At 70.4% G+C, this 11,419-nt stretch overlaps 2 protein-coding genes across 6 annotated transcripts; one reads left to right on the top strand and one right to left on the bottom strand.

The window, feature by feature from the left end:
* Window positions 1–42: 42 nt before the first annotated feature.
* On the top strand, window positions 43–8,354 carry UBA7 (ubiquitin like modifier activating enzyme 7). Of its 5 annotated transcripts, XM_074879634.1 has the most exons (24): window positions 43–104; window positions 194–359; window positions 973–1,107; window positions 1,175–1,281; window positions 1,457–1,547; window positions 1,655–1,796; window positions 1,896–1,993; window positions 2,107–2,253; window positions 2,336–2,494; window positions 2,683–2,790; window positions 2,871–2,951; window positions 3,040–3,195; window positions 3,312–3,477; window positions 3,555–3,751; window positions 4,007–4,071; window positions 4,242–4,425; window positions 4,541–4,615; window positions 4,939–5,122; window positions 5,313–5,422; window positions 5,537–5,623; window positions 5,699–5,890; window positions 7,606–7,707; window positions 7,785–7,885; window positions 8,173–8,354. In XM_074879634.1, the coding sequence occupies exons 1-24, from the start codon at window positions 64–66 to the stop codon at window positions 8,297–8,299; spliced, it is 3,021 nt and encodes a 1,006-aa protein (XP_074735735.1). In that variant the 5' UTR covers window positions 43–63; the 3' UTR covers window positions 8,300–8,354. The 5 variants fall into 5 exon arrangements, 4 of the variants coding, with proteins under 4 accessions (XP_074735735.1, XP_074735732.1, XP_074735733.1 ...); XM_074879631.1 differs by lacking the exon at window positions 7,606–7,707 and having other exon boundaries at window positions 63–104; XM_074879632.1 differs by lacking the exon at window positions 2,107–2,253 and having other exon boundaries at window positions 63–104.
* An 80-nt stretch (window positions 8,355–8,434) lies between these two features.
* On the bottom strand, window positions 8,435–10,884 carry INKA1 (inka box actin regulator 1). The gene is made up of 2 exons (XM_074879639.1): window positions 10,704–10,884; window positions 8,435–9,373 (listed from the first exon to the last, which is right to left on the bottom strand). Exons 1-2 carry the CDS (start codon window positions 10,752–10,754, stop codon window positions 8,495–8,497), a joined length of 930 nt encoding a protein of 309 aa, XP_074735740.1. The 5' UTR covers window positions 10,755–10,884; the 3' UTR covers window positions 8,435–8,494.
* Window positions 10,885–11,419: the final 535 nt, after the last annotated feature.

Genomic DNA, 11,419 nt, shown 5'->3' on the forward strand with positions numbered 1-11,419 from the left:
TCCGGGACGGGCGCCTCTCGGGGGCGGGGCTGGGCCGGGGCTTTGGCGGGGGGCGTGGCCGCCATGGCGGGAAGCGGCGACGAGGCCCTGTACTCGCGGCAGCTGTGCGTGCGGGGACCGGGACCGGGACCGGGACCGCGACCGGGGGGTGGCGGCGGCTCCCCGGGCTCTGCTGACGGTCCCTGCCCCGCAGGTACGTGCTGGGTGGCGGCGCGCGGCGGCTGGCCGGGGCGGCGGTGCTGGTGTCGGGGCTGCGCGGGCCGGGAGCGCAGGCGGCGGCGGCGCTGGTGCTGGCGGGGACCGGGCGCGTCGTTCTGCACGACCGCGGCGCCGCCTCCACCGCCGACCGTGCCCATCAGGTACAGGCGGGGCCGGGCGGGGGGCCCAGCCACGGGCACGGGTACGGGTGGGGGTCCCTGTAACCAGTACGAGTGGGTGCGGATGTGGGTGGGGATGCTGGTGACAGGTACAGACGGGGGTCCCGGTACTGGGTACGAGTATGGGCAGAGGTCCCGGTACAGGTACATATGGGGTTCCCAGTAACGGGTGTGGGTATGGATGGGGGTGCCCATAACGGGTACGAGCACAGACAGGGGCCCCAGTGATGGGCACAGGTACAGGTGGGTGGGGGTCCCAGTAGTGGGTACAGGTGAGGGTGGAGGTCGTGGTAATGGGTGTGGGTGCAGCTGGGGGATCCCTGCTGCAGGTATGGGTACGGGGTGGGGGGATCTCAGTAACGGGTACAGGTTGGGGGTCCTGGTAAGGAGCGTGGAGTGGGAGGTCCCTGTCATGGGTATGGAGCAGGGTGTCCCTCATCATCACGGGGGGGGGGCTCATGGGGCATCCCATGTCATGGGTATGGTCCTCAGCAGAGGGCCCCCACCAGTGCGGACAGGGCCTCGTGGAGCGCTCTGCTGTGGTGAGCAGCACCCCCAAACCCGCGGGGTACCCCGCCATGTGCTCACCCCACAGTTCCTTCTGGGGGAGAGTGATGTAGGCCGGAATCGTGCCGAGGCATCCCAGCAGGCCCTGGCCGAGCTGAACCCTGGTGTGGTGGTGACAGCTCACACCGGGGAGCTGTCGGAGGCCTTCCTTGCCTCCTTCCAGGTAAGCCCACACCCTCATGCCCCGGGGACCCCCGGGACGGTGGCACCCGCTGACGGCCCTGGCGCAGGTGGTGGTGCTGACTGAGGCCCCGCTGGAGGAGCAGCTCCGTGTTGGGGACTTCTGCCATGCCCAGGGCATCTGCTTCATTGTGGCCGACGCCAAGGGGCTGGCGGGGTAAGGCGTCTCTGCCACTGGCTCCAGGTCACCTTGTCCCCAGAGCCCCCAGCCCTGCTCTTCAGCCCGTGTCCCCGTCCCGCTGGCGGGGCTGCTTGGCCCAGGCAGGACCTGGCAGGGCTTGGGCAGCTTGGTGAGGCAACTCCTCCAGCAAAACCCCATCGGTCCTCTCCAGGCAGCTGTTCTGCGACTTTGGGGAGCGCTTCGTCGTTGACGACCCAGCAGAAGGGGACCCGGTGTGTGCCGCCGTACAGCACATCTCCCAGGTAGGAGGGCAGTCTCAGCAGGCTCCCCCAAACCGCCGCTGCCTCCTCCGGTGGCTTTATGCCACCTGGGTCAGTTCCCTCACCCTCATGTCCCTTCCCCTCCTCAGGGCAACCCAGGTGTGGTGACATACACGAGGACAGAGGACAGCCACGGCCACCTTTTCTGCAACGGTGACCTGGTGACGTTTTCTGGCGTGGAGGGGATGGCGGAGCTGAACGGCCAGGAGCCTGTCCCTGTGCGCGTGCTGGGTGAGCCCCCAGGGGGTCCCGGCTGCCCCGGCCCAGGGTTGGGGAACTCACCAGGTCCTTGGCAGTGACTGTGATGTCTGTCCCCCATCTCATCCCCAGATGCCTCAAGGCTGGAGATCGGTGACACCAGCTCCTTCTCACCCTACCTCCGCGGGGGCCTGGTTTCGCAGGTTCGGCTGCCCCAGGTGCACTCCTACGTAAGTCCCCCCTTGGCTCCACGGTGCTGTCACCCAAGCTGGGACACCGCCGCACCATGCCGTGCCCCAGCCCTGGGGAAACGCTCGCCTGAGCCCTGGCGCTGTGCCGGCAGGAGCCCCTGCGCTGGGCGCTGGCAAAGCCCAAGATCCGTGTGGCGACTCCAGAGGAGCTGCCACGCAGCCGCAGCCTGCACGCTGCCTTCCAGGCCCTGCACGCTTTCTGCGGGGAGCAGGGCCGCCTGCCCCGGCCCAGGGCACCAGTGAGTCCCCGTCCTGCCCCTGCCCGGTCCCCCCGGCCTCTCGCCACCCTGCCCAGGATTGCCCTCACCCCTCTGCCCACAGGCGGACGCCGAGCGTGTGCTGGAACTGGCGCAGAGCCTGGGGGTGCAGCAGGATCCCCTGGATGAGGATGTCGTGCGAGCCTTCGCCAGTGTGAGCGCTGGGGACCTGTGCCCTGTGGCCGCCATCGTCGGGGCTCTGGCAGCCCAGGAGGTGCTGAAGGTGAGTGGGGTGGGGGTCCCGGCCCGGGGGTCCCGCTGGTCATGCTCTGCACGGCTGTCCGGCGGCATTTGGTGACCACGAGAGGGCACTTGCTGCCTGCCTGGGGATGCTGGGCCAGGCAGCAGGGCTGAGTTGGGGTACGGGGGGACCCTGCTGGCTGCGGAACCGACAGGTCCCGTTCGCCCCAGGCCATCACCGGGAAGTTCCTGCCCCTGGACCAGTGGTTGTACTTCGATGCCCTGGAGTGCCTGGCGGTGGAGGGGGCCGCACAGCTGACGGAGGAGGACTGTGCCCCGGTGAGAGTGTGAGCTGAGCCCCTCCTGGGCACCGGGGTACCGTGGCCACCTGCCCTCACACAGCTCCTCTGTGCCGGCAGAGGGGCTCTCGCTACGATGGCCAGATCGCCGTCTTCGGAGCCGCTTTCCAGGAGCAGCTGGGCTGCCAGAAGTACTTGGTGGTGAGCCGGGGTGGGTGCTGCGGCGCCGGGAGAGGCTGTGGAGCAGCCGGCCAGTGCAGAGGGAGCTGCAGCAGCTCTGCCCTGGCAGGTGGGAGCTGGTGCCATCGGCTGCGAGCTGCTGAAAAACTTTGCCATGATGGGGCTGGCAGCGGGGCCGGGCGGGGACCTCACTGTCACAGACATGGACACCGTTGCCCTCTCCAACCTCCATCGGCAGCTCCTCTACCGCTCGGTGGATATATCGGTGAGGCACCATGAGGCAGGGGCCGAGCTCCCCTCAAAGGGCACCTTGGCTGTTCTGGGGGCTCCCCGGGGCTGTGGGGCAGGGAAGAGCTGCCCATCCCCTCTCTGCCCTGACAGAAGCCGAAGTCGGTGGTGGCCGCAGCAGCTGTGCGGCGCATGAACCCCAATGTCAGGGTGACAGCTCACCAGAACGAGGTGGGACCTGCCACTGAGCCACTCTATGGGGACAACTTTTTCCGGCGCCTGGATGGCGTTGCCAGTGCCCTGGACACGCTGGAGGCCCGTGAGTGCTGGGGAGGGGAAAGGGGCCGAACCCTCGAATGTGTCCCCTGGCTCCCCAGCACCCCTGGCTCCCCACAGGTGCCTACTTGGAGAGCCGCTGCCACCGCTGCCTCACACCGCTGCTGGACTCGGGCACGGAGGGGCCGCGGGGGAACGTGCTGGCCATGGTGCCCCCTGTGACCAAGCCACTGGGGCCGGCTGGCACCCCCGAGGATGGCACCTTCCCCCTCTGCACCCTGCGGTACTTCCCCACCACCATCCAGCACACGCTGCAGGTAGGCTGTGCCGCACTGGCCCAGCACCCAGCGAAGAAGCCCTGGCACCTTTGTCTTCCTTTCCCGTTTCCCCCTCTGGCCATGGCCCGGCAGTGGGCTGCGGGCAGGATATGGCCCCAGCTGCTTCCTGCTGGCAGCCCGAGCTCTTCGGCCAGCCCTGTCATGGACTTTCCCACCCCCTGGGCTTGGGCTGGGGGTCCCAGGGGGCACAAGGGGGAGCTGTCCCAGTGCTTAACCCCTGCTTCCCCTCTACAGTGGGCCCGCGATGAGTTTGAGGGACTTTTCCAGCTGCCTGCAGAGCACATCAACCGATTCATGGAGTGAGTGGGCTTGGGGGAGTGGCGCTGGGGAAGCAGCTGCCAGCCCTGCCGGGGCACTGCCCGCCGCTGCCAGGGCTGCGGAGAGGAGAATCAGACCAACACGTCCCACCCAGGGTGTCCCACAGGATTGCTCCCAGGCCAGTAGCAGCAGTGCCTTTTTTTTTTTGCAGAGACCCGGCTTTCCTGGAGCAGCTGCCGGCCAAGAAGGCCCTGGAGGTCCTGGAGCAAGTGCTGGGCAGCCTGTGGGAGCGGCCACAGGACTGGGAGGACTGTGTGCGCTGGGCCCGCCGGCACTGGCAGAGCCGCTACCACGATGCCATCGCCCAGCTGCTGCACACCTTACCCCCGGAGCACGTGAGCCCGGCACCCATGGGGCTGGCACCCCCCGAACCCTCTCCCCTCTGCTGGCCACCCCACCGCAGGCAGGGGAATGGTGTCCCCAGGCCTGACTCTGCTCTCCCTGTGCCAGGAAGCCAGCCCGGGTGTCCCCTTCTGGGCAGGGAACAGGAGCTGTCCCCATCCGCTGACGTTCAACCCCGACAATGTGAGTGCACGGGAGAGTTGTGGGGCCCCCTGCCAGGGACAGTGCGGGGGGACAGCTGAGCCTGTGCCAGGGGTATGGTGGATGCCAGACCATAGTCATGCTCCATCTGCCACCGCCTGTCCAGGGCTACCAGGTCCTGGGCTGGGTCTGTCCCTGTCCCTCGGTCAGCCAGGGCGCTGCTGGGGACAGCCCACGCATGCTCTGCTGCAGGAGGAGGAGGAGGAGGAGAGGCACCTCCATCTCCACCTCGGGGCAAAGCAGGCAGCTTTTGGCCGTGTGGGCCTGTGGACCGCCCCGGCTGCCCGGGCGCTCTGCCCCCGCAGGACACCCACCTGGAGTACATCCTGGCTGCCGCCCGCCTCTTTGCCCAAGCGCACAAGGTGCCACCGTGCAACGACCGGGCGGCCACCCAGACCATCCTCCGCAGCGTGGTCCTGCCACCCTTTGAGCCCCGGGAGGGGCTCCAGATCCCCCTCACGGATGAGCAGGAGGCACAGGCACCTGTGGGTGAGGCTCCCCACGCCCCTGAGTCCCCCGGGTCATGTCCTCAGGTCCAGCCTGGTGGCAGTGGGGCTGCAGTGCTGCTCATCCCTGCCCCAGCACCCAGGAGGACCTGGACCGAGACGGGGGGCACTGTGCTGTGCCCCCACAGTGCCGCTGTGCTGGGGTACTACCCCAGGGGTCCCTGTGCCCCCAGACCACAGGCGGCTGGCAGAGCTCACCCAGGACCTGGTGCAGCGGCGACAGGAGCTGGCTGGGAGTGAGGAGGTGCAAGTGCCCCTGATGGAGCCCATCCACTTCGAGAAGGTACCCGGGGCCGGGCAGGTGGCCCTGCTCAGCTTGGGGGGTTGGTGGCTGCGCGTCCCCACAGGACGCCAGTGTCCCCATAGAAAACTGATGTGCCCATGCTCTTCCCTGCAGGACAACAACATCCACATGGACTTCATCACGGCAGCATCCAACCTGCGTGCGGAGAACTACGGCATCCCCCCTGCCGACTGGCTGACGGTGAGGGGCACAGCCCACGGGGTCAGGGGTCCCTGTCCCATGCGAGGCAGCCAGTGACACCCTTCCTGTCCTCAGAGCAAGCGGATCGCAGGGCGGATTGTGCCCGCCATCATCACCACCACAGCGGCCGTGGCCGGGCTGGCGTGCCTGGAGGTCTACAAGCTGGTGTGGGGGTGCCAGGACATCAGCTACTACCGCAACAGCAACCTCTGCCTGTCTGACTGCCTGCTGCTCCGCATCCAGCCCCTGCCACCCCCCACCTACCGGGTAGGACCCTCTTCCCTGGGGCAGGGCAGCTGGGGGACACCCGGGAGTCTTGGGGTGTCCCAGCTCCCGGCAGCAGCCACTGTGGGGCAATGCCAGGGGGACCCAGGGGTGAGGAGGTAGCTGTGCAGGAGGGGCAGCCCTGGCCGTGGGGCTTGGGAAGCGGGGCTGGGTGCCACGGCGGGCCGGGCACGCCGCCAGGCAGCGAGGAACAGGCTCCTTCCTGCGGCTGCCCCCCTGGCACCGAGCCGCTACCACCGTCCCGCTCACCCCGGTTTTGGGCCCAACCAGGATGTTCTGGAGCATCCGTGGGGCTAAGGCAGCTCCGCCGCCCCACAGCGGGCCCCACGGCGAGCCCCACGGCCAGGGGGTGGGGGACCGCGGCAGCCACGCACATCTGGCTTATGGAAACCAGCTGCAGCAGCCAGAGAGCAGCTGGCACCAGGCCGGGAAGGGCCGCCCGGGGGGAGCGGGGCCGGGGGTCCCGGTGGTGGTGGGGGGCCGGGCTGCAGCCGCTCTGCCGGGGAGGGAGAGCGGGGGCGGGGGCAGGCCCAGATTGGGACCGTCTGGGCGATAGAGGCCCCTTTGTCTGGGGGTTTATGGCGTGCGAGGCAGCCCTTCCGGCGCGGCAGGAAGCGCCGATTGGAACCAGATTGGCCCGGGGGGCCCAGGGCCGGGGGCAGGAAGAGGGGGAGGGAGGCGCCTCCACCTCCTGCGCCGGCTCCAGCACCGCTTCGGGCTGCCTGGCCGCCCCACGGCCCCCTCACACCCCGCGGGCTGCCCAGCCCTGTGCTGTCCTGGCCACCGTGCCCTCGGGTTGGCACCGTCCCTGGGTGGAGGATGCTGCTGGGGCTGGCCGTGCCCTCCGGTCCCCGCAGCAGCGCCCAGCACCTCCACGTCCCACGGTGAGGGTGCCTGGCGTGACGTCTTGCGCCTGGCCGCTTGGCCGTGGTGGGAGCACATGTCCCCCAGGCCCGCTTGGCGTGACCTGGGGGGCCTGGGGAGCCCACCATGGGGGCAGCCTCAGCTGGAGGGATGCACTTTCCAGGGCGCTGGGGTGGGCAGTGGCATTCCCTCTGCGCTGGGCAGTTGCCGCCCTGGTGAGGATGGGGTTAAGCCCTTTCCACCCCGGTGGGATAAGTGCAGGCAGCAGAAGGCAGGAGGTGAGAAGGCAGCAGAAGGCAGGAGGTGAGAAGGCAGCAGAAGGCAGGAGGGGAGAGCAGCCAGGTGCGAACACCCCTTCCCGAGCAGGGCCGGGGCCAGCACCAGGCAGGGGCTGGCGCTGCCTGCGGCGAGGGCAGATGGCAGGGCAGCCGTGCCAGACGGCGCGGGGCCGCATCCAGCCCTCGGCCGTGAGGTCGGCGCCTCACTGGCCCCCTCGGGCCGGAGCTGGGGTCGGGGGGCCGCGGGCGTGAGAAGAGGCGATTGTGTGGAGCTGGGCAGTGCTTCAATGGCCCTTTGTGCGCCCTTCCTGGCCCGGGGCTGGGGGCAGCGCCGGCCCCACGCCAGCCCTGGCCCCTGCAGTGCTGGGGGGATGGCTGTGCTCCCCAGTGCCCCCGTCCCCCTGCAGTACCCCTGTCCCCCTGCCCCCAGTTTTGTCCCTTTTCCTGCCCTGCTGTCCCCCAGCCCTTGTGCCCCAGCAGTCCCTGTGCCATGGGGCTGGGCAGCCGGGATGTGGGGTGCCAGTGCCGGCTGCTACCCCATGCTCCCCCTTGCAGTATGGTGGGCGGGAGTGGAGCTGCTGGGACCGGCTGGAGCTGCGGGCAGTTGGTGCAGACGGGCAGGAGATGACGGTGCAGGAGGTGCTGGACTGGCTGCAGGTGAGCCTGGTGTGGGCAGCACCCAGCCGGGTCACCCTGGGGGGTGCAGGGCTGGATCCTGACAACCCCTCTTGCAGAGAACATACGGCTGGACCGTGACCATGCTCCTGCACGACCACACTGTGCTCTATAACAGTGAGGAGGACGAAGAGACACGGGCCCAGCAACGGGCGCAGAGGTAGGTCCCCATCTCCGAGACCCAATCCTGCCCCAGGGTGCGCTGCCAGACCCCTCTCCCTCCATCCTGAGCTGCTCCAGCTGCAGCACAGCTCCCAGCCAGCTGCTGGATAAACATCCTGCCGGCAGCGCTTCCCGTGGCAGGACCCCTGCCCGGCCCCTCGCTGCTGGCCCCTACATCCCCCCAGCCTAGCCGGGTGCCCCGGAGGGGCCTAATGCCCTGCCAGGGCTCCTGGCCAGCCTCGGGGGACAAGCCAGCATTCCCAAAATCCCCTTTCCCTGCTACAGGTTATCGGAGAACCTGAAGGATGCCGGGGAGCCACCACGGCAGGAGCTGGAGCTGCTGTATGTGTGCGAGGGAGAGGATGCTGAGGATGAAGATACCTGTCCCCCTCTCCTCTGCTCCCTACCCTGAATGAGGGGCCGGCACCCCCCACCCCATGCAATAAAAGCTGCAGGATGCATTGGCCCATGTTGCAAAAATCCCCTGCCTGCCCCTGCCTGGAGCCGGGGTGCAGGCAGCCCCCCTTGATAAACATCGCTGCACCCGTACCGTACAAAACCGGGGTTTATTTACAGCGGAGGAGGGTGCGGGCAGTGGCAGGCAGGGCTAAATGTAGCCGATAACGTCGTTGCAGATGATGGGCTGGCGGCTGCGGCTGTTCATGAGGGCAGTGAAGCGGTGGAAGTCCGTGGCCAGCTGGGCGATGTTGCTGTGGGACTGGTGGAAGCAGGCGCCCTTGGGCTGCCCCCCCAGCCCCAGCGGGCAGGAGAAACGCTTGGTGGCTTCACGGCCACCTGGCCGGGCACTCTCGGCCCCCCGAGGCCGGGCCATGTTGGCCAGTTTACGGCGTACGTTGCCCGAGAGGCTGAGCAGGAAGGCGGGGGGCTTGGCCAGCCGGCGGGAGGGCTCGGCAGGGCTTCGGCGCCGGGGTTCGGCGCCCACCTCGGGCAGGTCCATCCAGTTCTCCACCAGGTCAGCGAAGCAGTTGTCACCCAGCACCAGGGGCTGTCGGTTCCGGCTCTGTGACAGCAGTGCCACGGTCCAGTCCCGCGTGTCGCTGGGCTCCAGCACCCGCCACTGCTCCAGGCAGGCGTCTGAGGTGGATTTGGGGCGGGCGCGGCGGGCGGGGGCAGGCGGCGGAGCAGCGGGGCCGGCAGAGAGCCGGTGCGCCCGCTGGCAGGGCGGCGGGTGCCGGCGCCGCACGGGCACCTCCTCCTCCCGCCATGTGCCCCCTGACGCCTCTGAGTACCCCGAGTCGAACTCCAGGCTGCGCTCACTGGCTGGGGGGGAGCGGGCGGCCGGGCCCCCCCCGTCCTCCTCCTCGCCCCCCGGCTCCAGGCTGCAGGCCGAGTCCGCTGCCGAGCCGGGGCGCGGGGGGCATGGGGGGCGGGGGGCCGGCCCCGGCGCCCCTCCGGGGTGCTGCGGCGCCTGCCGCGTGCCGGGCATGTGGGCCCGCGACGCCGCCCCTGCCTCCCGCCGGCACCACTGTGGGGAAAGGGCAGGTCAGCGCTGTCATCCCCGCTTCCCCCTGCCAGCACCACAAACCCCCCATCCCACCCCCCGGCCACCCCGTGCCCCCCAGTCCTGGCTCGGGGGGGCTTTGCTCGCAGAGCCGGGCGTGCAGCGGGGAGTGGGGCGCAGGTCTCAGCTTGCCTGCAGCCCCGGGCCCCGCTTTCCTGCGGCTCCTGCGCCGAGCCGGCTGGCGTGCAGCGGCATGTCGGGTGAGCAAGCAGGCACCCAGCCCCGGCCGTGCCTGCGGGAAATGACACAGGGCCACGGCACGTAGGAGCCGGGCGCCCTGCTGCCCCCCCGCCAGCCCCTCAATTCCCCCCGTCCCGGTGGGACGGCAGCCGGGACACCCCACCGGCAGGACCCCGCTGGTGGCGCAGGGCCGGCTGCAGCCCCAGGGCACCCGCGGGTGCTGGGGCGGGGCGCTCCCCCCATGCGTTGGCAGGGCCACCCCACCCACCCTGTGCCCTCCAGCCGGGGACACCCCGGGTGACGTCAGGGTGCAGCCAGGCCTGCACCCAGGGCCAGAGCCCCCCCAAAGCGCCAGGGAGCGTGGGGGGCCGGGGCCGAACAGAGTGTGGCCAGGCGGGTGCTGGAAGGGACGGCTGGCTCCTGCAGCTGGGCCGCTCCTCGCTCTTGAATTCCTATTGTCTGAACCCAAAAGCAGGGTGTTACGTCCGCTTTCCTTTCCGCGCTGGAGCCGCGGGAAGCCGAGCGAGCAGGAGGGATTGCTCCCCCGTCCCGGTAAACCAGCGCCCTCCGGCCGGCCCTAACAGAGCTGATGGCCAGGCTGTCCCCGTCCCCGTCCCAGTCCCTGTCCTGGTCCCCGCTGGCTGGGACCCCCTTGGCCAGCCCTGCTGGCAACGTGCCACCGCTCCGAGCTGCCCCGTCCCGGAGTTGGCCGGGGACGCTGGCACACCCGGTGCGGGGAGCCGGGTAGGCGTGCGGCAGGCCCAGGGGAGCCGGCTGGGCCACCCTGTCACCGCCGGCCCCCTCGGGCGGCCCAGACGGGTGGCAGGGTGGCAGCTCCGGGGTGGCGGTGCTGCTGGCACCCTGACGGCCGGGCACTGTGGCCCCTGGCCACCCGCGTCCCGTGGCCACCCGTGCCCCCACCGCCACCCGTGTCCCACCGGTGTCCCGCGTCCCACCGGACGCCCACGTCCCCCGCGCCGCCTTGGCCTCGCGCATGATGTCACGGCGCTGATGTCACTGCCAGCGCCCTGACATCACGGCAATGCCCGGGCGGGGCGGCGGGGCGCGGGCAGGGTGGCCCCCGGTCCCTCCCGGTGCCCGTGGCGGCACTCACCCGCTCGGCGCCGAGCTGGCCCGGGCAGGCGTCCGGGCGGGCGCTCTGCATGCCCGACCCGGCCCCGCGCCCGGTCCCGCCGGTGGTGGTGCCGGTGCCGGTGGCGGTGCCGGTGCCGGTGGCGGTGCCGGAGCAGCAGCGGAGCGCGGCGGAGCGCCCGGCCGTGCCCGCCGCCTCCCGGCGCTGCCTGGGCGGCACCGCCCCGCCCCGCCGCAGCCAATGGGGCCGCCGTAACGTGAGCCCGGCCCGCACCGGCACCGGCACCGCCGCCCCGGGGCCCCGCCCCGCCCCGCCCCGCCGCCCCGGGGCCCCGCGCCGGGCACCACCCGGGCACCGCTGGGCGAGGCTGGGCGCGGGGCACCGGCCGGGGAGGGCAGGACCCGGGGCACCGGTTGGCAGCACCCCCGCCCGCGGGCACCGGGGGTCCCGGGGTCGGGAAGCCTTGGCGGGAGGCAGGGCAGCCCCGTGCCAGGGCCCCGGCGGAGGCACCCGCCGCCACCGGGCTGCCAGAATAGGTTCAAGCGCTGGAGGAGGGACAGGTGACCCCGGCCACCCGGGCCGCGCTCCGCCAGCGCCTATTAATTGGGAGCTAATAGCACTTAATAGGAATTCCTGGAGAAGCGGCTCTGGCTTGCAAATGAGGGAGAACACGGCCAAAAATTACCTCCCAGCTAATTTTGCCAGTTCCTGAGCGTGCCGCGTGGCCAGGCAGCATG

Source organism: Strix uralensis, chromosome 10 (assembly GCF_047716275.1).
Source record: "Strix uralensis isolate ZFMK-TIS-50842 chromosome 10, bStrUra1, whole genome shotgun sequence".
NCBI lineage: Eukaryota > Metazoa > Chordata > Aves > Strigiformes > Strigidae > Strix > Strix uralensis.

Bases quoted from the DNA above. Each gene is read 5' to 3' on its own strand.
- UBA7 (XM_074879634.1), top strand. From the start codon at position 64: ATGGCGGGAAGCGGCGACGAGGCCCTGTACTCGCGGCAGCT. The intron at 3,752-4,006 runs GTAGGCTGTGCC...TCCCCTCTACAG, and splicing joins CCATCCAGCACACGCTGCAG to TGGGCCCGCGATGAGTTTGA. The intron at 5,624-5,698 runs GTGAGGGGCACA...TCCTGTCCTCAG, and splicing joins CCCCTGCCGACTGGCTGACG to AGCAAGCGGATCGCAGGGCG.
- INKA1 (XM_074879639.1), bottom strand. From the start codon at position 10,754: ATGCAGAGCGCCCGCCCGGACGCCTGCCCGGGCCAGCTCGGCGCCGAG. The intron at 9,374-10,703 runs GTGAGTGCCGCC...CTTTCCCCACAG, and splicing joins GCCAGCTCGGCGCCGAGCGG to TGGTGCCGGCGGGAGGCAGG.